The sequence below is a fragment of the Maylandia zebra genome, linkage group LG20, assembly GCF_041146795.1.
Source record: "Maylandia zebra isolate NMK-2024a linkage group LG20, Mzebra_GT3a, whole genome shotgun sequence".
Lineage (NCBI taxonomy): Eukaryota > Metazoa > Chordata > Actinopteri > Cichliformes > Cichlidae > Maylandia > Maylandia zebra.
In genome coordinates, this window is record NC_135186.1 from 2,557,081 (window position 1) to 2,584,928 (window position 27,848).

Here is a 27,848-nt window from a genome sequence, read left to right on the forward strand (position 1 = left end):
AAAACCGAGCGAGCTCTGCTAGCTACACATCAACAGCATATCCAGAGAAGATGCAAAGTCGCTCAACTTTTTAACAATTCCACCCGCCTCCAGCGCTTTTAAGCCTGAGGACACTGTTATGGTTTCGGAGAATGGAAACGGACGACGTGTCGGTTAGAGAGCAACTTTTCCACAACCGTGTCCGGGAGACTATAGTAAGTAACGCCGAACCAACCCAACCGTCAGTGACTATGCTTATGAGCCCCCCCGCAAACGTCGCATCACTGTAAGAAAGTCGCCTCAGTTCACGCTGTTTATTTCACTTTACCTAGCGGTAGCACGACTTTTGTTTCTCAGCTGTAGACTGCACGTCTTACTTTCTCAAGCGATAACAAGTTTGAAGTCACTTAAATGATAACGATTGAAATGTGCTCGCTCCCTGGGCTAGCTTAACCCATGTTCAAACTTTAACTGTTGCACGGATACAGCTGGTGAGCAGGCAGCAGAGAGGCACAGCATTTTGTTACTGTTGATGCTCTTTTTTCCCCCTCTGCTGTTTTATCGCAGTTTTGTATAATAGCAACAGCAACTATTTGAACCTTAGACTCGGTTCAGTTACAGCAAAGCACACGGCTCCTGACCTTTAACCCTCACATCACATCAGACGGGAGCCCGACTACTGAGATTGGAGATTGCTGAACCAGCCTATCATAAAAGCATCGTCAGGCAACACTTTATCACCTTCGTATCTTAGCATCAGGAGTCGATTCATCAACTTGGTTTGCTTTGCTCAGCTCCAGGTAGTTCGTTCTGGTTTGCAGAAGATCATGAGGTGAAAAAAATGTGAGGTTTTAAGGAACAACGTGTGTGTGTGTGTGTGTGTGTGTGTATAGATGAGTTGTATAATATGAAAAATAGTGATTCCTGTGGGAGATTGAGTCACTGCAGCAGCAAAGAAATCAGAACAGGGCTTACTGAATCCAAAAGAACATACATTAAGATTGTGATCAGTTAGACTGCTTTTATTTGTATGACGAGTCAAATTCTTGCTTTTAACTGTGAAACCTCTAAAGAATGTAGGTTTTTTTTTTCCCAACAGACTAGGAAAGACTAGGAAGTGGTAGGCTGAGATATTTGCACATTAGGGCTGTTGGTGGCTTTTTTGTCTGCCCACATTAGGTATCAGAAGCAAGATTACATCCTCTGGAAAATATCACTTAAAATAGTATTCTACATTTGGTAGGCGGTATATATTTTCAGTGATAGATAGGATGCAGTTATTAATAAATCAAAACCAAATGAACAGCAAATAAAGTGCTTGCATTTCTTCTAATGCCCTTGTTTTGTCATTGTCCCTTTCAAATACCTAATGCTATTAGCAAGTGGCAAGTCTCAAGTCTCCAGCTTACCTCCTCATCACAGTACTTCCTCTCAGGCTTGTCAGCTGCCCCAGCACCTCTGGTTATTAATGGCTTTAGGCCAAGCCTATCTTTAATCAGCTTATTTTAAAGTCATAAACCTGTGGCAGAAGTGCATGTATGCTAGACCGAGAATAATATTTTGCACTAACAAAAAAGGCTGGATGAGACATTTTTTTTAAAAGTAGAAGAGCAACTCTTTGATATCCAAAAATAATTAAATAAAAATAATTCCTTCCATCCATCTTTTTCCACTTATCCAAGTCGGGGTTTCAGTTGAGCTGAAGCCCATCCCAGCTGTCATATGGTGAGAGGTAGAGCTAACTATTTACACTCATGGCCAGTTTACAGTCACCATTCAACCTAACAGGTATGTCTCTGGACTGTGGAGGGAAACGCACACAGGTAGAACAGAGTCCACAGCCAATGGATTCGAACCCAGCACCATCTTGCTTTGAGATGATGATGCCAACCATCGCACCACCATGCTGCCATTTTACTGCATTGTATTTGTTTTAGTTATCAGTTAATCTGATGATTATTTTTTTACAGCTGTTTAGCCTATAATGAAATATTCCAAAAGGTCTTTGAGAAGCTAAACTGACTTATATTTGCTTTAAAATAACTGAATGGCTATCAGAACAGCTGCTGACTGAGTTTCTGTGGATAAACTAATGGTTTACTTGGGTAATTATTGTAACTCTTATTCATAAATAATATAATAATAGATATGCGTCAATTGTGAGATGCCAAAAACTAAACAAAAGAAAACAGTGTTTTAAATTCTTTCAGTCTTTTACAGTTCTGTATTTGAAGCTAGTGTAAAACTGATGTTAGACTACAAACATCAGCCACTGATATTTCTAAATGTCTGTTTATTTACCAACAGGCCAGAGGCAGTCAACGAGGCGTGTATCATCCAATAGAGATGTTTTTATAACAACATGTCCTTAGCCGACGCATATAAATGCTGGTTTAGCTACTGAGAATGCTCTCGTATTAGATATCCAAAGCATGCAAGCAGCTGTTCCATTAGTGCTTCTTTTTTGATTCTGAGGAAATGTGATGGAAAAATAATGCACGTATCAATGCACAGGGTAGATACATTTTTCCATAGGTGCATGACAAAGATATGCTATAAAGGCTATTTCTATATGCAACAAACATGCTTGCAGCTATTTGCCTGTCATGAGAACAGATGAGAGTAGTTTAATAATAATAATAATCAGTTAGATATCTTGTTGGAGTGAAGACAAGTGGTAAAATTCTGTGCTTGACTAAAAGGGGGGGGGACGGTATTTATGTGAAGTATGACACTTTCTGGCTTCTGGTCAGAAGCCTCCCAGTTGGACCAGTTGGTACCGGATTCCTAAAAGTCGACAGTAATTCCAAACAAATTCTAATTCGATGAAATGTACTATACCTGTTTGGCCAAAGGCATAATAAACAGTTAATAATCAGTGGGAAAGTGCGATTACAGCCAAGTGCATGTCTTCACTTGAGCTGATTGTGTTCTTGTAAATCATCTTGGGTATCAGCAGATAGTAGAAAATTGAAGCGCAGAGAGCGTAGCTCGGCTGTGGGGGTAAACAGCCGAGCTAGGAGTGCTCATCCACAGCCTGAGCCTGGTCGGATCAAGAAGGATCAGTGTCTAGCACGATAAAAGGTCATGATGATAAAATCTTGCAGTAGAGAACTGGAACAGCCAGCATCAGCACACACTGATATCTATTCCCCGCTTAGAAAAGAGCACTGTAATATTTGTATAATACCTGAGTCTCAGGCGCTCTGACTGAAAACTATAATAGCTCAGAACTGATGGGTTTGAGTCTTAGGAGTGACTTTCTGCAGTACTTTTGAGAGAAGGAAAACAGAGGACAATGTGTTGGATGGATCATCCCCCCCCCCCCCCCCCCCCCCCCCCCTTTAATTTTTTATTTATTTATTTATTTTAGTTTATTTGTTATTGAGAGACTCTATTGAAACGCTTAAGTATTAATTAATAATTATTGCAGACCATTAAATTGTGCTTAAGGTGTCTACTTTAAAAGCGAGTCCAGTTTTGGAAGAGATGCTTTGTCTTCGTTCTTCAAGGATTCAAGGAAACTTTATTGTCATTCACATCACATGTTTAAATGAGGTGAAACAAAATTACATTTCTGCTCTGTTCTTCTGCTCCTTTGTAAATTTTCACACAAACTGCACGGCTGGGCGAGATGAGAACATTTGCACTTCAGCTGTTTTTTGTTTTCTTCGGCAGAACAATTTTTGAATTACTCTGTGGATTGTGAAATAGTCTGCACTGACACTTTGTGTCACGCTAGAGCCTGAAATTCTCTAAACTCTCCCCTCAGCAGCCCTCTGTGGCCTGCCAGCTCTCAGTGTGGCCTGCCAGCTCTCAGTATGGCCAATTTAGCACGTTTTCCCCCCACCACACTCTACCTGTTTCTCACCCAACCTTTGTTTTCTACTTTTCTTGTTGTTGGATTAACCATAACAAGGTCCTTTCTAAATCCGACTGCATTATTCAACAATTTACGCAGACTGAGCTGATTAGTTGTTGCGCACAGTCGTTTGTTTTTTCCATGGTGCAGCTTTTGTGCTGCCACTGATCATTTCCTCTCGCACAGACTCTCAACTGTTTGTTTGTTTTTTTATCTCACACAGCAAGTGCAAGATTAAACTAAAATAACAAACTTTTGTGTAAACTCGATTTAGCAACAGGTTTTATACGACGTTGTATTTCTGCAGAGAGCCTCTCCCTCTGTGTTTGTTGCTGTTGTTACCTTAGGGACAAACGTCTTCATTGTGCTGTGCATACAGGGCTCCCCAGAGGCTCTGGAACAGGAATGTTTTCATTGATACTTGTGGTTTGGCAACATCAGTTCATTCATGACTCACAGCAACACTTTGTTGCACTGATAAAAATGTATTGACGTGAAATTAATGCCACACAGTTTAGCTGTCAGATAAATCAGGATTCAGCATTAAACGGTCACATCTTCTGCACGTTCAGCAGCTTAGCTTACATTGCTGAGCTTGTCCAAGTTGCTCAGGTATGTTTTATACTTGGGTGCGTTTCTGAGCAGGAGCTACCATTGGTGCTTGCTTATTGTCTTATCTGTGGCAGGCAGCGGTTTGATCCATTGTTGTATTAATGTAAAGAGATTTAATTAGAGTTGGCATGTTGAGGGCTTTCCCAGACAACAGATTGCTGGTGGAAGACTGGTTTAACCTAAATTTGTTGCTTTAACGTAATGGTAAGCAGTGTGGAGGGGGATCACTCACCCACTGGCATTAACCCTTCTCTCTTTTACTCTCTCATAATCCTTCTCAGTTTATCACAGTGACCTTTTTTTTTTTTTTTTGGACCAAATGGGTAATCTTCAGACGTAATCTGTGTCTCTCTTGGCATAGGCAAACTCGCATAGCCAGAGTGGAAAGCTGTGTGAGGAACACATTCTGTAATCCCCAAATGTCTTTTCTCTGCTTTCTCCCAACTTACACTAAACCAGACATGTCAGCAGTTTAAAGTAAATCTATTGCTCATTGACTCATTGATTAACATAGCATGACAGGTGGTTTACATAGCTAATCTTATTTATGTAAAACACTGGTCCCTTTTAATGCCTGTCCTCAGACCTTTAAATGCAAAAATAACACTAGAATTTTCTCTGTTTCTTCTGCAGATCTGTGTTCTCCTGTTTACTTGCCTTTACATGCTGTCCTACCTCATCCTTAACCAATTCAGGAAGACTGCAGAGTTTGTCACAGGTGAGTTTTCTGCAACACACGAATACTGCACTGTGAGAACGTTTTCTATCAAAAGCTTCTAAAGAATTGCCTGCAGCAGAATCAGTGATGATGTTGACAAGCACACTGTCTACATTGGTGAGTGGGTGGAAGTAGGCAATACTTTTCAACCAAGCACAGGTGTTGTTCAGAAATTACCCATTCTATTTTGAGCAGTCTTTGTTTTCTAGTTTGTGTGCAGGCTGCAGCAGGATTTTTCTTTTGAGCTTTATTTGAAGAGTCTTCAGAAGCCTGAATAATGCTCAGGCAAGCAGTAAAATCAATATTGTTTGCATACATGAATGTACCACATATGCACCCTAGCAGGAAGGCAGCTGTGAGCTTAGGGCTAGAGTAACTAAATGTATTCACCTCGTTAGGCTGAAAGCATGTGAACCATACACATGACAAAAGATGTTTGCTTTTTGTTTTCTGACTTTTCGCTGTCTGGAAAAGTGTAGTAAGATGTGTTTTGGTGAACACAGACATTATAAAAATAGCACTATAGCTAATAAGCAACCTTCATGTAGTTACAGTTAAGTAATAACTGTTGGTGTACATGCCCATGTCGTAACACTGCCTCCACCATCTTTGTGGTGTCCTAAAAGTTTTCACCTTTTTGTGAACCCTCTGTATTTTCATGAAGGTAAATCTGTATTGTAGACACTGACAGTAACACTCTTACCTCTTTGCTCTTGAATTGTTTAGATGTTATGAAGGTTTTTTTGGTAACCATCAAAGTAATTCTGTATTCATGGACTTTATTTGTCTTCCCGTCATCTTTCAGGCCTTTTGTTGGTGCTGAGCTGGGCAGTAAATGTTTTCTTTTATAACAGCTGAAAATCTACAATTAATTCACAGCTGGATTGTTTGATTTAAAATCCATTGTGTCAAAGTACATAAGCAACATTATAAATAATTTTATTGTAAAAAAATAAGTTCTTAATGTTTAACACAAATGTTGAAAGTGCTGAAGTGTGACTGCAGAACTTTCAACAGTTACATAATAAATCCAATAACTTCCCACAATTGGAAGCAGATGTGAGATGTCCAACTAGTCAGGTCTCTGTGCTCCACTGTGATTGGGTGGGAGTCTGGGAGATGGCCAGATGCTTTTTTTTTTTTTTTTTTTTCTAAAATAGGGAGCGAGGAAAACCTGCTATATATTAGCTCACTGCTGAAAAAGTTTGTGCATCAACAACAATGGAACAGTTGTGCCCTGCAGCCTAAATGACAATTGTGCAACAGCACTGCACAAAGTTGTTTTTGTCTATAAAGATTCAAGAACTGGTTTTTGCTCCTTAGGCTTATCTTCTATATCTATATTTCTCCTCTGTGCCAATATTGATACAGTAAGGAAAATACTGTAGTACTGAGCTACAGAAATTCAAATAGTGAATTTAGACATGAACTTTGTAGCAAGATCTTAAACATTTATTCATTTTTTAAAGCTTAAAGAGGAAATGGAGACATTTATAGAAGTGTTTGTTTGGTATTCTTAATTCCCCGCTCTTTCTGTATCCTGCCTATAGGTAGTTCAGTTTTATTAGAGTCTGGGTTTTGCTTGAACAGAATGTTCCAAACATACTCGTCCCCCGCTTACTCCCCTTTCTGAAGCCGTTGCTTTTTGCTGCACTTCTACACACGCCCAAACACACGCACACTGAATGTGTTCTGTGCTTAGGCTTTCCTACAATGTAAAAGTCAGGTAGTTACATGTGAAAACAAACTGAGGTCTGTCAGTTATGTAATGAGTGTTGCTCTGTTCCCTTGTAGATGATGTCGAAGATGCCACTGTCAACAAAATTGCGTAAGTGAAAAACACAACTGATTAACTAGCTGGTATCAGTCTGTTCTCACTCCCACTCCATATGATTGAGCAGATACCAAGTCAGTGTGATGTGTGTAGTGACCCAATACCATTTGGCTTTGGATTTATTGCCCTGCCTTGTGTGTGTGTGTGTGTGTGTGTGTGTAATGGTGTGACTTCCATGTCACTCTGCCCTTTGTCCTTACACGCCGGCACTATATTACCTTATTCATGGCCACTGTAGCCTTTCATCTACGCTGTGGTGTTTGAGGCTAAACATAAATAAATGCACAACACTCACAAATGGTGTTTCTTCTTTTTCCAGGCTGTGGCTGTGCACATTCACCCTGTCTGTTGCAGTCTGTGCTGTGCTCCTTCTCCCCATTTCCATTCTGTCCAATGAGGTGCTGCTCACCTTCCCACAGAGCTACTACATGCAGTGGCTCAATGGATCTCTTATTCATGGTACATCTGTCTGGTTTTTTTTTTTTTTTTTTTTAAGCAGGGATGACACCAAACATAACATCAAATAGAGATCTGTTTTAAAACTGGAACAGAATGAACAGTAGTGATGCCCTCTAGATCAATATTAAACAGGCCTGTGTCCAAACTGATAATTATTACTGACAGAGAAGCTGTGGCCTCACTGTTCAATTCAGTCAAGTTTTCCAATCTCAGTGGAATGCCAGTGTCTCATTGTGAAGAACTGTGGTGCTGATTAATGTGAAAGTAACCTTTGCTGTAATGATTTTAGCTTATTTTGTTCTGTAATTATCGCACATTGCAATGTATGTATACAGTCTTGTCAGTGTTGGGAAGGCTGAGCCTCATGGTGGCCGATCTGGGTACTGCTAAAACTAATGCTAATCAGCGTTTGCCCCAAAAATAACAAATGAAAAATCTGTCTTAACAGGTTTGTGGAACCTAGTTTTCCTTTTCTCCAACTTGTCCCTGGTCTTCCTCATGCCTTTTGCATATTTCTTCACTGAGTCCGAGGGATTTGCAGGATCCAGAAAGGTAGCATTTTTAGCACAAGCTCACATTGGAGACTCAAAATGATTTATAGATGCAAGTCCACAGTGCCTGTTTTCGCACCCATCTGCTCACACATCATCTACTTTGGTTGTGTAGGGTGTAATGGCACGAGTTTATGAAGCAGTTGTGCTGCTGTTGCTGCTGGCCCTGCTTGTGCTGGGCATTGTGTGGGTGGCATCAGCCCTCCTACATGACAACATAGCCCGGAAGAGCCTCTACGGTGAGTCAACCACAGATTCCTCAATGACAGGTAGTTTTTATATGTTTCATATAGCCACTTGTGATGCTCTATCTCTCTCTCTCTGGATTTCAGACCTGTGGGAGTATTACCTTCCCTATCTGTACTCGGGGATCTCTCTCTTTGGAGTGCTGCTGCTTTTATGTTAGTATATCTCATTCACAGTTGGTGGAGTAGCTATAAACCTGGTTCTATGGCTTTTGCATATCATCATCTCTGTGCTTCTCTCCTCAGTGTGCACTCCCTTAGGGTTGTCACGAATGTTCAGTGTAACGGGCAGCCTGCTAGTCAAACCACGGGTGAGTCACAGGCTCAGTGTCTTGAATTTAAACAAGTCTAGTTGTCTAAAGCTATGCTAGCAACCCACTGAGTCAGTACAACTTTTCTTCTAACACAACTTGTTCCATCTTCAAAATCCACACTTCCTGCTGGTTCCAATCATGTTGTTAATTTGTAGTGTTTATTACATGAGGTGCAACTAAAGAAAGCATACTGAATTATCAATTTTGAGTGTGCTGTTGATGCACACTAGTCAGGGGAGTACACAAAGTAAATGAGCAAGCTACATATAGCTAGTAAACAATTCAAATGAGTTGGTTGGTTTTTAAAAATGGGAAGCTTCTGAAACCAAAACCTTTTAATGCCTCTGAGGTTTAATTAATAGTTTTCCAACGTCTATTAAAATGCAGAGCACCATGACTTAATGTAATAAATGTACATAATTGGTTTATACTAGTCTCTTTAAAGAACAGTATGTACTACTGTTTGGTCGTGGCTTTACTTGAACATGTTGAACTTTCCCAAATAGCAGTGAAAAACTGCTGTGAATGGCCTAAATGTCTGTGCTATATTTCACTGCAGTGGTGTCAGAACACCTGAACATGACCATTTCAACTTGTGCCTGTGAACTCATTAAAAATCGAATTGACTGATTGGTCCTGTCCTCTCTAGCTGCTGGAAGATGTTGAAGATACTCTGAGCTGCACCACATTTGAGGAAGACTCTCTCTCCAGGAAAATCAACTGTAAGTAGGTGATAGTGTTCACAAGAACGTTTCCTCTGGTTACTTCTCTCTGTTAGGTTAATTGGTTATTCAAAATTGGCCGTGGATGTGAGGTGTTTGAAGACTATAGGAAAAAGTACTTTATCAATGTGTGGTTAAAATGTGTAGTCTGGGGTGGTCATTAAGTGTAGAAAGGTGCTATATAAATACATTTATTTGTTTTTTATATTCATCCTTAAATTAACTGGTTGACATTTTCTCCTTCCCACCATCATGCGTGTGATTGTAGGTGGCAGTACATCCTGCTGGGTCAAGCTGAACATGGAGGCTCTGAAAAAAGAGTACCAAGCCGTCCAGAGTAAGCGCGTCGCCCTGGGTAAGACTGGGTGAACAGGCTGTCTCTCTGCTGGACTTCTCGCACAGTGATTACAGAGTGTAGTCATTTGTTGTTGTCGCTTTTCTGTCTTTCTTGTTTTCCCCACAGAGATGCGGAGGAAAGCGTCCCCATGGCAGCGGAACCTGGGCTACCCGCTTGCAATGCTTGTGCTTCTCGCACTGACGGTACTTGCATGACTATCAATATAAGCATCAATTCTACTTTAAGTTTAATTTATCAAGACCACAATTATTTTTTGTTTTTTAAAGTATTATTTTGTAATTGTCTCTTGTGTCTGTAGGTGATGTGTGTGCTGATGGTCTGTTTCAACGTGCTGGAGTTGCTGCTGGATGAAACAGCCATGCCCAGAGGAATGGAGGTGGAGTTTCTGCCAAAACAGAATTAATAAATGCGCCCCTTTTAAAGGTTTATGTGCTACAGCTAGTCGTGATGATATATTGAGGATTGTTATTTTTGTGTGTTGTAGGACCCTCACCTTGGGATGGCCTCCTTTTCAATGTTTGGCTCACTGGGTGCTGCTGTTCAAGTAGTTCTCATTCTGTATCCTTTCATCCTCCCATCTTACAATTGGGTGCACATAGAGTTAATTAGTTGTCTACATTTGGCGCAGCCACTCACCAGGATGCCCTTGATATTTCACCAGGGCGTGGGTGATGTTGACTCATGCTGTCACACTCACACATTGGAAGCACCTTTTATTTTTTTTGTAGCCTACTTCTTGGGTGCTCTTTACCACTCTGCCTTCCACTGTTATCCTTAAAATTATTTTCAGTTATCTGATGGTGTCCTCAGTGGTGGGCTTCTATAGTTCCCCTCTCTTCACTGGCCTCCTGCCTCGTGCACAAGACACCAACCTCACACAGGTACCCAGTGGTCAGCAGGCTCACATATTTCATCCAGAAACTGTTGTTTTCACTAAAGATGGTAACCTCTAATTTTTTTCAGATAATCGCCAACTGTGTTTCACTGCTTATCCTGAGCTCTGCACTGCCGGTGTTTTCACGCACTCTTGGTAAGCATGAAGCACAAATGAGAAGTGGGGCATTAACATTTCAAAGTTTCTAGCCTTGTCCACAGTTTTGCTCCTCTGTAATTCTGTGTGTGTTATGTGTGACTGAGCATATAGTCAATGTTTATGTTTATGTATATTACACAATCTTAACAATGCACTGTGTGCATGAAATACTAATAAGTTAGTTAGACTGTAATGGAAAACAACAACATTTTGAACAATTGTCTTTGACGTTACATGAAATAAAAAGTTTACCCTGACTCTGCTTTGACTGCATCTATAAAATGGAAAGCATTTGTGTAGTTTTAATGATGTCCACAGGAGGGCGTTTGTATGCCATGAATATTGTGCCTGCAGGTGAATTGGGGCTTTGGCACATTTTTCACAAGTTTTGCTTCTGTTATTTTGTGTTAGGGATCACCCGTTTCGACCTACTGGGAGACTTTGGTCGATATAACTGGCTTGGGAACTTCTACGTTGTATTTCTATACAACATGCTGTTTGCTGGCCTCACCTCTGCCTCCCTGATAAAGACGGTCACCTGGGCAGTACAAAGAGAGCTCATCCGTGCCTTTGGTCAGTCTACTTTCATTTTGAATTTATGAAGCAAAGTGAACAACGTTTGTAAGCATATACTTTTTTTTCTGTCAGTGAGACTGAGCTGTGCTTAAATTCATTGCACTTGGATATCTCTTTCATAACTTTCCCCACCTTTGGCCCCATTTCCCTATGGGCTGGTCTCTCTTCCTCAGATAGAAAGAATACAATTCTTTCAGGAAATTGTAAAGGGACAGGAGGAGAGTCAGGTCTCCTTGGGGACCTTCAGGCACACCGCCCTAGACCCCTCACAGCACACACACACACACACACACACACACACCCTCCAAACCTCCACCCAACACAAACAACCACTCGGAGCATGGGCACGCCAAACTCACACATGCATACACACAATCCCCTTCCTCACACTCCAGATAGCATCTCTGCGCTGTGGCAGCTCTGCTGCACTTTCCCATTGCCTCCCAGCATACTTTTGTTCTGTGGTTAATAGACTTTCAATTCACCTAAATCACAATTTTTCCTAGCTTTGCAAATGTAATGCTCCACCTTTTGATTGTGTGATATTATAGTCCTTGTTTCTCTCTCTGTACAGGTCTCCACAGACTACCTTTAACTGTGTCACGCTCCACCGTCCCCTTCAGGCTCCTCCTGGCCAGTGGATTGTCTAAAATCCAGTGACTTTTTTGGGTTTTTTTTCCTTCTCATGACTGCCTTTCCTAACCTTTAAAAACTGAGCCATTTCAGAGGTGTACCCGGCGGATTAAAGGCATTCACAGTTCAGTCTCTTTGCCAGCTGGTACATGGATCAGGTCACCACGTGTGAAGAGACTGAAGAATGTGAGTCTGTTTGCACTGTGTCCAGTGGGAGCACCGCTTGATGCTGTGTTCAGTGACCAATATATCAGGGTCCAAGTTTATACTGCTTTTTGACTGCAAAGGCAAATACTGGTACAAGTGGTTACCGAGTCACAGGTGTGACTGGATCGAGGGGAAAAGGGATTAAAGCCATATTAGCAACGATAACAGAGCCCCTGCAAAGTCATGCTTTGTAAAAAGAGGATCCTTTAGCAGCTGTTTGTCTGACATATGTGAAAGTCAGCAGAGTTATTTTAAAATATTGCATTGTAGCTGTGACATAATTTCCTCTTCCTCCTTCAGGTCGACTGAGTGCTCTCTCTTTCTTTGCGGCTTCCCCACGCCTTCCTCTTTAAGTACCACCACTATTTTAAGACTGGAAGATCTTCTACTTCCATGTGTTTGGATGTTCCAGTCTGCACCAGTGTTATGTTGGTTAATAAAAGGAAGTCGTTAGTGGGGAGCTGATGGGACAGAGAGCAGTTCAGTTGTCTGCGGATCTGCGGGTTACACACAGGGAATGTGAGGTTGACGTGATGGTCTCAGTGTTGGAGCTCTTTTCTTTGTCTTTTACACACTGAGGTTACCAGTAGGATTAAGAGCATTTTGTACGACGGCTTGACTTTACAAAAAAAACAAAAAACTGAAAGCTTTACACTTTGTCTTATAAAATGTATTTGAATGCCATGTGACACTCACTAGTGGGAACTCGCTGCCTTAAAAAAACCAATCAAACTGTGAATCATTAAGCATTTGTGTGGGGAAAGTGCAATATTGTGTATGTAAAAGCACACTTTTTAACTTTAGCAAAAGTTATGTTTTCAGTTAATTTTCTGTGATGTTTATTTTGCTTTCATCTCATTCCTCTGTGTCGGAAACTGGAGTGAATGCATCAGATAATGTCAGAATATTTTGGAACAGCTATGTGGCTGTCAGGCTTTTTTTAGAGGTTAGATTATCTACTGTCAGCATTATCTCATCATCTGATATGTGTTGGTGATCCTGTGTCACAGGTTACTTTTGCTGCTGTATCAGCAGGTTATTTGCTGTTGGTTTGACCAGCAGGGGACACTATCTCTTAAGTCCAATGGCAATATAACCCCTAATTCTGTCTGGTTAGTTATTGTATGCATTATATGTGGACAACTCTGAGGTTTACTCATTTCACTTGTTCTGAAAAAGTTCTTATGGATTTTTCTGGCATTGTGTGTTTTTATTATTTATGGTTGTTTGGGAATCCATACTTTGCATTTTGATTTATTACTACTCTCTTTTCAAACAGTTAAAGAAAATGTTTAGTTGTTCTGAAAGATTTCGAAAAGAAAACTTGAAATGCTGTTGTTTCAGATTTTCCTACATACTACTTTTTTAAACTATTACGTGAATGTTTTTGAACAATAATCAATAAAAATGTGTTTTTGACCTCTTTGTATGCGTTTTGTTTTGTCTTTGAACGCACAACAAGGTTATTATTATTTATTCATTTCTTTGATGCAGTTACATCTCCTAACATGTGGCCTGTAGTGGGTGTGTTACTGGTAAGAGACGTCTGTCCTCCGTGTCCCTCCACCCTTTAGTGCACTACTTTAATCAGCCGCAGAAGAAAGCTGTATTTGGGCCTGTCTGTCAGCGGCGTCCACCCGCGACGCCACTGCAGCCGTTGCCCATGCTTTCCCCACTTTGATGCAAATGCCAGATAACCTTCCAAATCAGGAGAAGCGGCGTTCACTTACGATCACTCCTTCACATCCCCACCACCCACCTCCTTTGTTTCATTCCTTTTCCCTCGCCTATTGTTCATTTCCTATTTTTCTTTCTTTTTTATCTAAAGTCTGTTCAAGAAAACCCCAGCTGATTAATTTCTCCCTGTTGATTTTTTTTTTTTTCTTGCATCTCTTGTTTTGCTTCTTTGGATGTTTTAATTAAGATTATTTTGTTTAGGTTTTGTTTTTGAACTTCATTTCCTTTGCTAACAGGAAATGAACTCAGATGTCGCCGTAACATTACTCGGACATCTGCAGGCCGGTTACTCTGAGGCAAGTGACACTGTAGGCCAGGGGTGTCAAACTCAAATACACAGTGGGCCAAAATTCAAATCTGGAACAAAGTCGCGGGCTAACAGTAATATTTATTGAAATATATTTATTGCTCCAGATATAAAAATGAATCTTTTCTTATGGACTCAAACAAGTTTTGCTGAGAAACTGAATATGGAACAAGCAAAGCTTAATACTAAACAATATATATATTAGCTGTATAATACCAGTAGGCCAGCTCTAATAGTCATTTGGTATGGCTTCACGGGCCAAATGTAATTAGGCTGCGGGCCAAATTTGGCCCGCGGTCCAGAGTTTGACACCTATGCTGTAGGCAGTTAAAAGGTGCATACGAAAGAACTGTTGGTGTGATTTCAGAAACGGGGTGAAAATTTAGATTTTGTTAAATGTGATTTTATATTTGAACAAACCCAGACTGATGCATTTAATCATGGGGCTAAAAGTTGGTGATTTTGAATTTACACCCATTATTCTCCATTTTCTTTGAATGTGACTAGAAAATTGCACTTCGGACTTCTGGTGATTGATGCTAAACATGTTTTGTTTTTTTTATTAATGAGGGTTTTTGCCCTCTGTGCTCCTGAAAGTCCTTCTTGACAACAACCAGTTTTGCACCTTGGAGAAATGGTGCAGTTTGTGCTTGAATCTTTTTTTTTTTCCTTTTCTTTTCTTTAGCCTTAAGAGCTTACCAGCTACAGCCCAACTGGATTGAATGATTTGTCTTTCTGGAGCACTGTGTGCACACATTTGCATTGTAAAACAACCCTAACTATCACTGTCAGCCTTGAAAGTGGTTGGTGTAACACTAAGATATCACAATTCCACCGTAGCAGAAAGTAAAGCTTGATAGCGATGCAATCAAAGTGTCTCAGCGGTCCCTTTCGGTAACACACTGTAGTAATGCATGTCGGGACTGCCAGGGAAAAGGCGGGAAACAGCCAGCTTGTTATGGGATGAGATAGGCTATCTTTATTGTCAAAACATAAGAATGAAGTGGGGGGGAAAAGACACAGAGTAGCTTTCCTGACAGTCGGTCATTTGAAGTTTGTGCCAAAGTGCATTAAGGGTTGTTATTCCCTCTTTTCTACACTTGCAAATACAGAATCACTCCGGAAAAGGCGAGACCTGCTCGCTAATCAGCTGATAATGGGCCACACTGTCCACTTGCTATAGCTGCCCGCCATCCTGTGTGCACACTCACGGCACACTTGCTTCACACAGTCGACTGCCACAGGCCTTTTGTTTCATCGGGTGAAGGATGCAGTGTTGAGCTTTGTTTTTGTGTGAGTGGTTCAAAAACCTTATCATCACAATTGACACTGAGAAATCCAAGTGAACAGTATTTAACAGTATTTCCTAAGTTAATTTGTAAATTTTTGTAGTAAATTGTAAATATTGTAAAACTTTTCTTCTGTCATTTAATGGTCGGGCATTGTACAGCTACAAGCATTTCACCCCCATGTCATACTGTGTATGGTTGTGTGTGTGTGACAAATAAAATTTGAATTTGATTTATTTAATCTGCACATTAGTGTGGAAAAGTCTTGAGACACCCCTCAATTCTTTATATTTTGGCGGTGGGAAATGGGAAAATAGGTGCAGAGATTTATTGAAACATGTGCAAAACAAATGCAAATGTAGTGCAAAAACCTCGATTTTTACAAATCTAGTGGACATGAAGTCTATGATGCGACTACTTTTATTTTTCGACACAGTCCAAACTCAAGCTTTTTTATTATTTCTTGAAGTATTCTTCAGAAATAGTTCTCTGCTTCTTGTTTAATTTGGCATACCTCCGATTTTTCTCCCTATTTCCCTTCCTTAACAATGACACCCTCACAGCCATCCGTCCACTGAGACAGCTTCTGATGAGGGTTCAGTGAACGGTGGATGTGTCTCTCAGGTCCCGTGTTAGGCCTTGCTGGATTTTCTTTTTCCTGTTTTTTTTGTGGCTTTCAGATGCTGTTCATCTGCTTCATCTACTTCAGGCTTCCCACTACCTCCAGTTTCCTATTTTTTTTTTTTTTTAGGAAACTGCACACCATACAGAGATATACAGCGATAAGTTTTTGGTTAATAGGTCTTTGTGAATCACCTTGATGGTGAAAATACTATTCTGTGTCTGTCAAACTCTGTTATCATTGGCATTTTTGTAAATTCAGATAAAGAAATGGGAACAGATTACGTGTTTCTGTGACATGCTTCTGGTAACAACGTGCTGAAAGACTAATGGCTCTGTGCTAAGTTGTTAGCTGAATAAACACAATTCTGTTTCATCCCTTGTGTTAAGTGCTTTTTTATGCTTGCTTAAACCAATATTAAGAGGATTAACAAACAAACAAACAAACAAAGAAAACAGAACCATTCTTAGGTAAGAGGACTGGACTGAAATCGAGACAAGAAAATCTGGTTCCTTGGGAGGAATGAGGGGTGACTCGAGTCTCCCGCACACTACTGCACAATGTAAATGAATTTTGGGGATGGAATTAGCAGAAGGTATAGCATCATGTTTGACCTTTGACCTGCTTGTCAGCAGCCAGGAAGTTCCACCCTTTGCAGTCTATTGTCCACTTTCGTGCAGCATCGCCTCAACTTCACTGGTACTCTGTTTATTTTTATTTTGCATTTTTTATGACCTGCATCCCTGCTTAATCTTAGCCATAACATGCTAAGGTAGACGTCTCACATCCGTATATGTGGCACACCTGAATTAAACATGAAAACATGACACAAACTGATGTATTAAATACAAAACCAGAGTTACAATACAGTGTGTGCAGCTGCACTAGAATGCACCACCCTGCGCTTCCTGCACTGATAACACAGTGACAGACAGTGGTGGGCAGTGAGAGAGGGGGGAGACGGTTAGGTGTCAGTTCCTTGACTTTCCTTGCCCTCACCCCCCTCGGAAACCCTTCTAATGGTCTCCATCTGAGGAAGTGGATCCTGCAGAATGTCTAATCAGCTCTATGAGACAAGACTAACACTTGAAAAGTCAAAGATGGATTGTTTAAAAAATGCTACTTCTGTTTTACTGAATCCTAATTTCAAACCCTTGCTGCATTCTGAGATATCGGCTATTCGTCGAGTATGACCCAAATTCACAGCGCACCTGTAAGTGCAAAGGCAGTCAGTGTGACCACCAGCTCAGGTGCAAGCACAGCCGTCTGTTTGGAAGAAACAAAGCAGGGTAGCCTAACCCAAGCAGGAAAGATCTCGTTTTCTGTGCTGTGGCTTTGCAGGAAACTGAACCATTCACCCAGTCATGTACTCCCATCCTGAAATGGGGGAGTAAAATGCTAAGAGCCAGAAGGAGGCAGGGGGAGGCTGGAGGATGGGGGCACCAAAATAAAAACTAATAATAATGACCTTTTTTTTCTCTTCCATCTCCAGCCCACAGATGTTTGCTTCCTTCCTTTCCCTTTCATGTCAGATGGAAATCTTTTTTCTCTTGTATAGCTTTGAAGAGAAACACTGATGTGAGTAATTGTAGATATGAAAGTGTTTGTTACTTTTTTTGATTGAGTTATTCCCTGCATTTGTTACAAAGGCCGATATCTCTCATCTGTGTTGCCTAAGCCAGACTCGAACCTTTCTCCATGTTTATCATAAGGACAGGAACATGCAGCTTCGCCTTACCACCCCTCCCTACAACATCCTGGGATCATCTAGAAACTTCCCCCAGTGAGAGTGCATTTCCATGGTCAGTGTGGAGCTCAGTGACCTGAGCTCCACACTGCAAAATGAAATGTTTAGGGTACAATAAGTCACTTTATAAATAAGTCTTTTTCTTCTTCTTCTTCTTTTTAAAAAATTATTATCTTCAGTTACAACAAACATCAAGACATATACTATTTGAAACATTCAGTAAAGACAGGCCACCGCCGCTCTGTTTCCCTGAAACAGCCACAGTGCAGAAACAGGCCTGATGTATTAGGTCCAGGAAGCCAGAGATAGGGCAGTGACATGCACTTTGACCTTTAATCTGCCATTAATTTAAGCTTCCCTCTGCGATTACAGATGTCCCACCCTTGAGATACGGTGATTACTTTCTTTTCTGCTCCCACTTTGGGCATTATCAGACACATTTTTATAATTCTCGCCGCTATTGTTCTAGGGTGGATAAAAATAATAAATTGATGATAGGGCCAGCGGGTGTTTCCACCAAAGAGGTCTTGGGTGCGCTTGGTTCAGGAGGGTCAGGCTAGTTCCCCAAACACAGGAAGGCAGCACTGTAAGTCATAGTCTGTGGGTGTCAAGGCTGGACACTTGTGCTCCATCTTTAGGTCCTCACCTTCAACTCTTGTCTATTTATAACAGAAGCATGAGTGTGCAGTGGGAGGGATGAGCAAACAGAGGCAAAGACATGTTAGCTCAAAGCAACTCAACTGACAAGAAACTTTGGAAATTGAAGCTACTGTAAAAGCTCCCAATGAATCCTAAATTTTGTGTTTTTAAAGCGTATTTATAATGAACAATTTGTCTCAACCAAAACAAACAAACAAAATACTGAAATAGATTTGTGTATTATCTTTGTTACAACTTTTCAGTTTTTTATGCCTAAACTTTACAGTATTTTGATAAGGGGGTGGGGTTCACGGTGTTAACATAAGTGGCCAAATGATGTGTTCTTTATATGGATGGATGGATGGATGGAGGCGTGTGCTGTCGCGGTGGGAGCGCGCAGAGGAAGGGAGGGCAATCTTGTCCGGACTCTAATAAGAACCAATGGCTGGCGCAAGGTGGCCAGGAGCGCTGAAACGCGACAAAAGACAGTGGACGAAGGAGAGAAGGAAGAAAAAAAAAAGTGTCGGTAGAGGCATTACTGGATGGACAGCAGGGATGAGAGATTCATTGGAGCGTCCAGAAAAATCCCAGAGTCAGGCGGCTATCGGGCTTTAGGTGTGCGTCAGTTTGTGTGTCCAGTCCAGGAGACGGCGTGGGGGAGAGACAGAGAGGGAGAGAGAGAAGCGGTAAGTGAGCAGAAATCCACCAAAACACCTGCGTCAAGACAGGCACCTCCGGAGGATATCTGAAGATGACTCTCGGATCACAGGAGACGTAGTTCCCGCTGATACGCACTGAAATCTTCAAAGAGCCTTTGTATTTCCACATTTTCAGTGACCCAACGCATGCCAGACTTCAGCCAATCAGATCGCGCCGTCACCAAAACAGTGAAGCACTTGCTTGGTATTTTAAAACTTTTTTCTTTTTCTTTTTTTAAATTAAGGTGAAACACCGGGATATGAAGTAACATACGTGCCCCGGAACTTTATCAGTCTCTGGGCTAAAAAATAACTAAATAAAAATAAATAAATATCACCTCTAATGATCAATGATTTGGAATGGACCAAGATCTGACTCTCATTCACTTGCTGTCACACACCTGGAGCTATCACACCTGGGCTATCGCCGCACGCATTGCGAGCCACTGACTTCTGGGAGACCCAACCCTCCTCAATGAAGCAGTTCTGGTGGGCCCACCTGGCACAGCTCACCCTGGTTGCTGTGTGGACTTTTATATGGCTGGTCCAGGGATGCGGACCGGGCCCGCGGTACGGCACCCGTCCGAGGCCCAGAAAGCTCACAGCCATGCGCCTCAAGCAGTTTTTCCCCAACTTATCAGAGAACAACCTGGGGGCCAGTGGGAGAGCAGAGGGCAAGATCGCACGCAACTCTGAGCGTTTCAACGAACTTGTGTCCAATTACAACCCAGACATTGTCTTCAAGGACGAAGAGAACACAGGCGCTGACCGCTTCACGACTAAGGTGAGACTGGTGTCGAGCTGGGTTAGAATCTTAGATTTGTTTTATATGACTGTGATACAGTGATAACAGTCGTTTCCATTGCTTCCCATGATCGCTTATGACTGTTGTGTAGTAAGTCCAGTAAATGCCCAAAGATGCAGCACCAGATTGACTCAGTGAGGTGATGCTCAGACTGACTTCCCTTTTCAAGATAGTTTCGTTGTTGGATGGTTGATCAGCTACATTTCCCTAAATGGACAAACTGCTGTTTGCACCTTCAAAACGAATCATATAATCCCAGTCATTATCTACCTGCACTTGCCAGTCTGTTAATAGATAAAAATGCTCAGCACGGCCTGTGTAAGCTTTAACCAAACCTTACCTCACTTTTTTTTTAAAGATAAGAAGATAAGGATGTAATTCAACACTACCCTTAAGTGGCTGAGTTTCTCTACAGGAACATTTCCTTTTAATCTTTAACCAAAGTCTTTGTTATTTGAAATAAAACACTTCCCATGACAGGTTCTCAGTGTGCCCAGCAGAAGAAAAATCCAGGCAGGGCACTTAAATTCCTGATTGATTACTAAGGATAGGTAGCCAAATTTACAGTGTCTTGAGAAGGCAGTCAACGTCCTCAAGGATTTAAGATCTGGGCCGCATTAAAGAACTTTCAAACTACCCATTTGGAATGCCACACTTCTGAATGTGAACACAAGCTCCATTCACACTCAGTCCACGGTTTTGGATACTATGGTCTTGTGTGATTGTTTAGGATATTAATCTGTGTCCCTTCTCCTCCCGTAGTGATTGTATGTGAGGGAAATCTGTGGTTGTATACGTGTGCCCTCCTGATACCAGTTTGAATGTGTGTGTATGTGTGCATGTGCCCCCTTTTTTGCCCAGATGTGAAAGACGTTCTTTGTGCGTCATTTGGAGACTCAGAGGGGTCGCCTATACAAAATTCCCTCCTACTGAAGTAATGGCACCGTCGGAAAAGCGACTATTGTAGTTGTGACAATGAAATGCCTCTCTTCAATGGCATTGCGAGATAAATGTACCCAGTTTGTTTTCTGTCCCTCTCTCTTTTTCTCACTCTTGCTGTCACATTCCCAAGTCCGTGCCCATACATTCTTCCCCTCTGCCCTCTCTTTTTAGTCCCAACCTCAGGCCTTTGCTACGCCGCTTTCTTCTTTTCCAACTTTAGCTCCCATGGTTTTCTGTCACTTCCTCCTTCGCTGTTGATCCGTTGTGTATTCGAAATGAGCTTTACTGCCATAATTATAGGTTTTAAAACCTGCCACAGCACAAGTCACAAGCCAGCGCCGTTCAGTAGCTGCATGAGCGTATCACCTCGGATGCTGACGTCATTATTTTTCAGCCTGCTATTTTGCGACAATGCTGACACAGTCTGTAACATTATGGCCCACGGGGGTGTTAGGAGTCACTGTGCACATATTTGATCACATGTCTCAGGGGTGAAACTGAGAAACTCAAGTCTGGAACAATCTGGAAAGGCAGAGAATGGCCTTGATTATTCTGTCACCCTGTTGAAAAGGCCAAGGAATGTGCCAAACTGGCTACAGTAGGGTTTGTTCTTGTACTCTGATTGTTTGAGCAAGGTTGAAATGGCCTTTAGCAGAGTAGAGGAGGAACTGTGTGATGATGCCAACTGACAAACAATCAGAACCTGGGAGCTGGAGACAGAGCTGAAATACTGGAATCGTTTTCTGCCGAGGCGCACTGAAATCAGTCTACGCACTTAGGTGTAAAAAAACCATTTTTCTTTTTCTGCCTATTGTTAGAGAGTGGTAATATTCACAAGTGTCTGTCTCTTGAACATCTCTTGTTTGCTGATGAGACTGAGTGACTTGGTTTTGGAAAATTAGGAACTCTTTAGATTCTACAGTTTCTACTTCTGAAAACTAACAAATCATCATCTGTTAGTTTGGGTTTCAGAGGAAAAACAACACTGAGTCAAGTCAAGGTTTTTCTTCTGTGTTGCAATTTTTTGTTGTAGGTAGGCTGAGATGGGTGCTCATGCTGATAAATTTGTGAATATATTTACAAGTTTACTGAAGTGCTCCAAAATGAATATCTGCCCTCTTTCTTATTCTGCCCCGTAGCGATGTAAGGAGTGCTTGAACAGGCTGGCTATTGCAGTGATGAACCAGTGGCCAGGGATACGCTTGCGTGTGACAGAGGCCTGGGATGAAGATGGCAACCATCCTCCTGGCTCTCTGCACTATGAAGGCCGGGCTGTGGATATAACAACGTCTGATAGAAGACCTGAAAAGTACGGTCTCCTGGCCCAGCTGGCTGTGGAAGCAGGCTTCGACTGGGTCCACTATGAGTCCAAACATCGTGTCCACTGCTCAGTAAAAGCTGGTAAGTTTAAGAAGGTAGCTGCCATTAAAAGCCATGCTTGTATTGTTAAATTACTTTACTTCAGTGTGAAATGTATCAGGATATTTAAGTTTATAAAAAAAAAAAAAAAAGGGGGAACACAATTTGTGTTTACTCATCTTGGCTTTGTCTGCTGATCCTTCTGCAGATCATTCTCTTGCTGTGGAAAAAGGTGGCTGTTTCCCAGGCTGGGCCCGGGTAACTGTGGCTGGAGGGATGCAGAAGAGCCTGTCGTCACTCACTCCTGGGGACAGAGTCATGGCCCTATCTGGGACAGGCCAAGTCGTGTATAGCCAAGTCCTCTTGTTTCTCCATCGGGATCAACAAAGCTGGTCTGCTTTTCTGTCTCTGGAGACAGAACATGGACATAGATTGGCCCTTACTCCAAATCACTTGGTCTTTTTAGACCCGCACTGCAGACAAGAAAACAGTGAGTACCAGCCTCAGTTTGCAAGCAGGGTCAGACAAGGAGACTGTGTTCTCATACATAAAGCAGAGCAGCAAGTGCATGCATCCCAAATCATCTCAGTTTCACTAACAGAAAGCGTGGGAGTGTATGCACCCTTGACAGACGCTGGAACTTTGTTTGTTGATGGCGTGCTGGCATCCAGCTATGCGCTGGTGGAGGACCACAGGCTCGCGCACTGGGCTTTTGGACCCCTGCGACTTTTCTTCTCATTCAAGCAGCTACTTTGGGGAGAAACAGCAGAAGAGCAGCAGGATACTGACATTCAAAAAAGTTGTACTAAGACTCCAATGCATGTTAGCACTTTGCCTGCAAAGGACAAAGCAGGTGTGTATGTGAACAAAGAAGTCAACGTGAGTGATGCCCTGAGGATAGAAAGTAGAGAGAAGCACTCCTTGCAGACGGAGACATCAGAGGTGCACTGGTATGCTAGACTACTCTACAGTTTTGGGTGCATTCTTTTAGACTCAGAGTCATTTCATCCTTAAGAACCAAAATCTATCCACACTTAATAAGTGCCATAGCCTACTGCTACGTTTATACAATATGTTAACACTTCCCATTTATTCCTTAAAGGATTGAAAAACACTGGAAATGCTTGCTAGCTTTCTCCCCTATTTTTGTAAAATAATCTGCCATAATGTTATACATGCTAACAAATGTTTAAGAAACTGAACATAATGAGACTTTGAGCAAGTTAATATAAAAATGGTAATACCAAAGACTATCATATTTTTGTTTTGTTTTTTGTATGTATTTTCTCAGTTATATATGTTAAAAAAATAATAATAAAAAAATGAAATATATATATTCTAATGAGACAAGAATGAAATCCCTGACGAATAGAATCTTTATTTTTGTACTTTCTGAATCATAATATATATATATATATATATATATATATATATATATATTTTCCATTTTATTATAATATCTACTACATGTGCTGTATGCCCTTGCTTGTTTTCATGTCATAAATCAAATTAAAATTGTACTTTTATGAAACGGCAGGCTACCTTTCTTTTCAGCTGTGGTGTAGATTGGTTTTGCATGTTAGGTTAATTGATATTTTTACTTACTAAACAATAAATGAGTTGCTCAGTGTGGAGGGGGGAGGGGGGGGAAGGGATATGACAAGGAAATGATAGATTCCAGCACTTACAGTCGAGTTAATGTATGTTGTGTAACCCTGTGTGGAAACCCAGGTTAATGAAAAGCCCAGAGTACTTAATATTCCGCCACAGTCTGCAAACACTCTGACTTTATCTCAGTCACAGATCTCTGCTTTTTTGGAAGCCCACTTTAGGGTTTTGTTTTTTATTATCAGGTTTTGTTTGTTTTTTAATCGTATTGGAATTGCATTATTTTGCGCCACCCTTATCTGCTAACTGTTGCACATTACAATGCCACTTTCTATTCTGTTACATCCCGCTTGCGCATCCCACCCAAAAATCGAGTCTGGCCTATAAAGTACAATGTGACTTCTTACAAAGACAATAAACATTACTACTAAACATCTAATTTTTTACTGGTTTCAAGTAAACAAATGTTTTAAAGGTTCATAATAAAGTGTAGGGTTCTGTTCAGCACTAGTCTGAGGTTATACACCCCCCTTGTGGAGGAACTGATATCACCCCACTGAGTTGTATTTGGTACCATCTAAATTAATAAATAGCAAACACTCCTGATCCTCTCTTTAATTTAGCAGGCCTCAATTTGATTCAGAACATTTATGATAGAGTATTATGAGTTAAAATGTTCGTCGTAACCTATCAAATAGGAGGACTTTATGCTGTTTTTCCAGCAGACAATATGACAAGGAGAGAGCTCCATACCAGAGTAACAGGAATCTGAAATCAAAACCAGCTCAATATTAATAAGTCAAGCCACAAAACAGGTGAAACTCTATGCAATAAAAGTAACTTGAGCTGTTTATTTTAACCATCATTATTGTTACATCAGAATATATTCTTGTCTTCCAGTTCTGTTGTAAACATCTGTGAAGGTATTCCAGGGGATTATCCTTGAGATACAGGAGGCAGATGGGGGAGAGCATCCGCTTCACCTACCGTCCAATAGGAGAGTCCTGGTGCCCTAATACCACCCTCCCTGTGCATCTATCAGCCAATCAGCAACTATCTTCCAGCCAGTCTCAGCCGACCCAAAATCTAATCCAATCTTACTAAAGCTGAATGGGGAGTTAACTAATCCTGTCAGGGGGACCAGTAATAACCTATTTTCAAAATGGAAACATGCACTCCCCACAGTCGTGCACTGAAAGAGTCAAAGAGAAGTTGAATAAATATTACCATTTGTAACAGAAACAAGTGTCAGTGAGGACTTTTCATGGCTACAAAATCCAGCAAAGGACATTTTTGCCAACATTCCTTCCATTTTTTAAAATTATCAAATAGATTTAAGTATTTTTATTTTCGTCAATGCAAATAGCTCCTGTCAACCATGGTAAAAATGGCTTTATTATAGCATACCACAATAATTAGGTGTGTTAAGGTGACTCCTGAAAAACAACAATAAATTGTAATATTTTTACAAAGAAACAACCCCCCACCCCCCCCAACTCTTATTGGAGTAAAAGGTCACACTCAGAAGACCATTCCTTATTTCTATTTGTTCACTCAGCTTAAAATAATTTCAGCGGCCTAATCTAAAGCCCGAGGTGTATATATGCCTCTCCACATATGAAATTAATGCATAAATGTACCAGTGCAGGGTCAGCTGTGGATCCACCCCCTGCAGCAGGTGCATAATGCAATATGTATGATTGTCTTTATTTGTAGGTAAGGACCATTAAGAACTCAGATCACTCACATTAATTTCACAATTGTGATATTCAGCCGGACTTATTTTATTCCTTTTTTTTTAAAAAAAAAGTTACTTTCAGCTGCTTCCTTATTCACAAGGGGTCACCAAAGCACACACGTGTGATGTGGTAGAGTTTTTACTGCAAATGCCCTGCAGGAATTTTTGTCCTCGGCTACTTGAAAATGTAGAGGTACAAGCAAGGTTCCTACTGTACCTGTAACAGTTGGGCGTTCTGCTCTAAGGCAGAATAAGAGTTAAACAGTAGATGATTAAACCTATGACCTTCTAGTAATCGGACCCACTGCTACCCAACCTAATTTCCTGTAGGTTCGCCGGATCATCTCAATGACTCTCGACCTTTACTTTGTGTTTATACAGCCTCAGGCCCCTGGTGTTTCAGCATGGGCTCAAGAAGGTGTGACACAAATAGGTCAATGTCTTGATTTAATTAGAGCTACACATATACAATCTTTACAGTTAAAAAATCCCCCAGAATGACAACTTTTTCACAACTTTATAAATAAAAGCTTCCTGTAAACAACTCTTTATTGTCATGCAAAGTTTATTAGATTGTCTTGTAACTTGTTGTCAGTGTCACAGCAGTTCTCAGGACAGCTTTCTTGAACCTATATTGTCCTGTGTTATCTATACCACTATAGTTTTCTCACAGTGATAAGGCAAAAATAAAGAAAGAAAACCTCTTTGCCCACTGACAGGAACTGGGGTTTGGTCACCTTCCCTGACATTACCACTGCACTTTAATCCTATCTGCAAATCAAATTTGAAGTTGCATTACAATGATAAATATTTTAATAGAAAGGTCATACACTCAATGTGAATGATCAGATAAGAGATTTAAAATGTCTGCTTAAAGACTGGGCATTTTAACACAAAAGATTATTGTTATTCGTCCTGTTTTGTTTGTTTTTACTTCTTCTTCTTCTTCTTTGGATTCATTCTTCCTTGAAAGACGTTTATCTTGCAGGCATATTGCAAAACAAAACAATGGTGTAACAAATTGCACGATTACACGATTTCAAAACGCGCAACATTACACGACCCGCTAAAATGTATTTATTTATTTATTAGATAATCGATTACGACCCATCGGCAATGGTCATCAGAAAGACAGGCGGAAAAAATTAATCGTTAAACACAATGAGCACATTTGTTAAATCAATTACAAAAATAAATTTGCACCACGACAAATGTAACATAATCGAACCCACACACATCGTGGCCCATCATTTAAACAAGCAAACCATTCATCAGCAGACATGTGCACAGCAGCTGTATTCTTACAATCATAACAGTCTAATGAAAAATGGCCTCCCTGGATCCGAAAATCAAAATGATCTAATATCCACCATATTTCACTGGTCAGCGCTCACCAGATTGAAATCGTATGTGGTAAAAACTATTAGCCTCGCACAAGGTTTACTCGAGGTTTAAAAAGTGTAGTAGAAACTAGTAGTAAATATAATTTCTGCCCCTTGGTTTGCATGAATTATTATTTTTTGACGTAGTTGTTATTAGCTGGCACGGCTAGCAGCAGTTAGCCACTTGGCAGAACAGCCGTTTGAGGACGCGAAGTGAAGAAGAGATGCTAGTGACCCACACAAGGGTACCCATGCAAAGTTGACTCGCAAATTTAGGTAGATGAAAAGTCTGCGGTCGACTGACACCAGACGCCAAAAATATATACTTTTGGTGACTTGTCAACAAAGTTCAGCGCTGTCATTTTCGCATACACTGTTGTGGTGCAAACTTGCAATAGCTTATCACGACCTCGCGAACGAGATTCCAGAGCAGCGCAAAAGCTAGCTGATGTTAGCCATTCCAGCTAAAACCCTGAAGCAAGGAAAAGTAGTTAGTTTCGATTCGCTGTATGAAGCCGGGGAATCTTTACTAGACTTGTGTCTGTGACTAACAGTTCCCCGATAGCGTACTCGACACAAAAGCTCAAGTTGCCTGTTAGCTAATGGCATTATCCATCTAGCTAGCAGCATCGCTCAGCCTGCCTTCCGCCGACGTGCACTTCCCCCCACTCTGACTCCAGCCGGCTAGCCGTAGAGTTAGTCCGGTACATAAAATGAAGCGACCATCAGCATTTTGGGACGCTGCGTGGCTCTGTGGATTTTGCTGATACATGAGGAGACGATATTGTTTTTGTGAGGTGAGCTGCTTTGATTATGGCTCCTTTAAACCTGTTACCTAAAGACACGCCAACCCTGACCTTAGACCGGGTGTT

The 27,848-nt window shown here is 41.1% G+C and overlaps 3 protein-coding genes across 6 annotated transcripts in view; all 3 read left to right on the forward strand.

Moving 5' to 3' along the window:
* Positions 1–55: 55 nt before the first annotated feature.
* Positions 56–13,522, forward strand: lmbr1l (limb development membrane protein 1-like). 3 transcript variants are annotated; one of them, XM_004558776.6, is made up of 17 exons: positions 56–194; positions 5,087–5,171; positions 6,966–6,999; positions 7,325–7,464; positions 7,913–8,016; positions 8,131–8,254; positions 8,348–8,416; positions 8,507–8,571; positions 9,224–9,296; positions 9,565–9,651; positions 9,760–9,836; positions 9,953–10,030; positions 10,139–10,212; positions 10,445–10,535; positions 10,618–10,684; positions 11,099–11,260; positions 11,838–13,522. In XM_004558776.6, exons 1-17 carry the CDS (start codon positions 132–134, stop codon positions 11,921–11,923), a joined length of 1,479 nt encoding a protein of 492 aa, XP_004558833.1. In that variant the 5' UTR covers positions 56–131; the 3' UTR covers positions 11,924–13,522. The 3 variants fall into 3 exon arrangements, with proteins under 3 accessions (XP_004558833.1, XP_012776662.1, XP_076734833.1); XM_012921208.5 differs by lacking the exons at positions 10,139–10,212; positions 10,445–10,535; XM_076878718.1 differs by lacking the exons at positions 56–194; positions 5,087–5,171; positions 7,325–7,464 and having other exon boundaries at positions 6,973–6,999.
* A 5,354-nt stretch (positions 13,523–18,876) lies between these two features.
* Positions 18,877–23,758, forward strand: dhh (desert hedgehog signaling molecule). The gene is made up of 3 exons (XM_004558769.5): positions 18,877–19,926; positions 22,029–22,290; positions 22,457–23,758. Exons 1-3 carry the CDS (start codon positions 19,618–19,620, stop codon positions 23,260–23,262), a joined length of 1,377 nt encoding a protein of 458 aa, XP_004558826.1. The 5' UTR covers positions 18,877–19,617; the 3' UTR covers positions 23,263–23,758.
* A 3,356-nt stretch (positions 23,759–27,114) lies between these two features.
* The window catches only part of kmt2d (lysine (K)-specific methyltransferase 2D), a 31,464-nt gene continuing 30,730 nt past the window's right edge, over positions 27,115–27,848 (forward strand). For both annotated transcript variants that reach the window (XM_004558768.5, XM_012921183.5), the window contains exon 1: positions 27,115–27,773. The gene's annotated coding sequence lies outside the window, so the exon portion shown is untranslated. The remainder of the gene's footprint in view (positions 27,774–27,848) is intronic.

Excerpts from the sequence above, each read along its gene's own strand:
- lmbr1l (XM_004558776.6), top strand. The coding sequence starts at position 132 with ATGGAAACGGACGACGTGTCGGTTAGAGAGCAACTTTTCCACAACCGT. Across the intron at positions 7,000-7,324 it reads GCCACTGTCAACAAAATTGC|GCTGTGGCTGTGCACATTCA; the intron begins GTAAGTGAAAAA and ends TTCTTTTTCCAG. Across the intron at positions 8,572-9,223 it reads GCCTGCTAGTCAAACCACGG|CTGCTGGAAGATGTTGAAGA; the intron begins GTGAGTCACAGG and ends TGTCCTCTCTAG.
- dhh (XM_004558769.5), top strand. The coding sequence starts at position 19,618 with ATGAAGCAGTTCTGGTGGGCCCACCTGGCACAGCTCACCCTGGTTGCT. Across the intron at positions 19,927-22,028 it reads CTGACCGCTTCACGACTAAG|CGATGTAAGGAGTGCTTGAA; the intron begins GTGAGACTGGTG and ends TCTGCCCCGTAG. Across the intron at positions 22,291-22,456 it reads CCACTGCTCAGTAAAAGCTG|ATCATTCTCTTGCTGTGGAA; the intron begins GTAAGTTTAAGA and ends ATCCTTCTGCAG.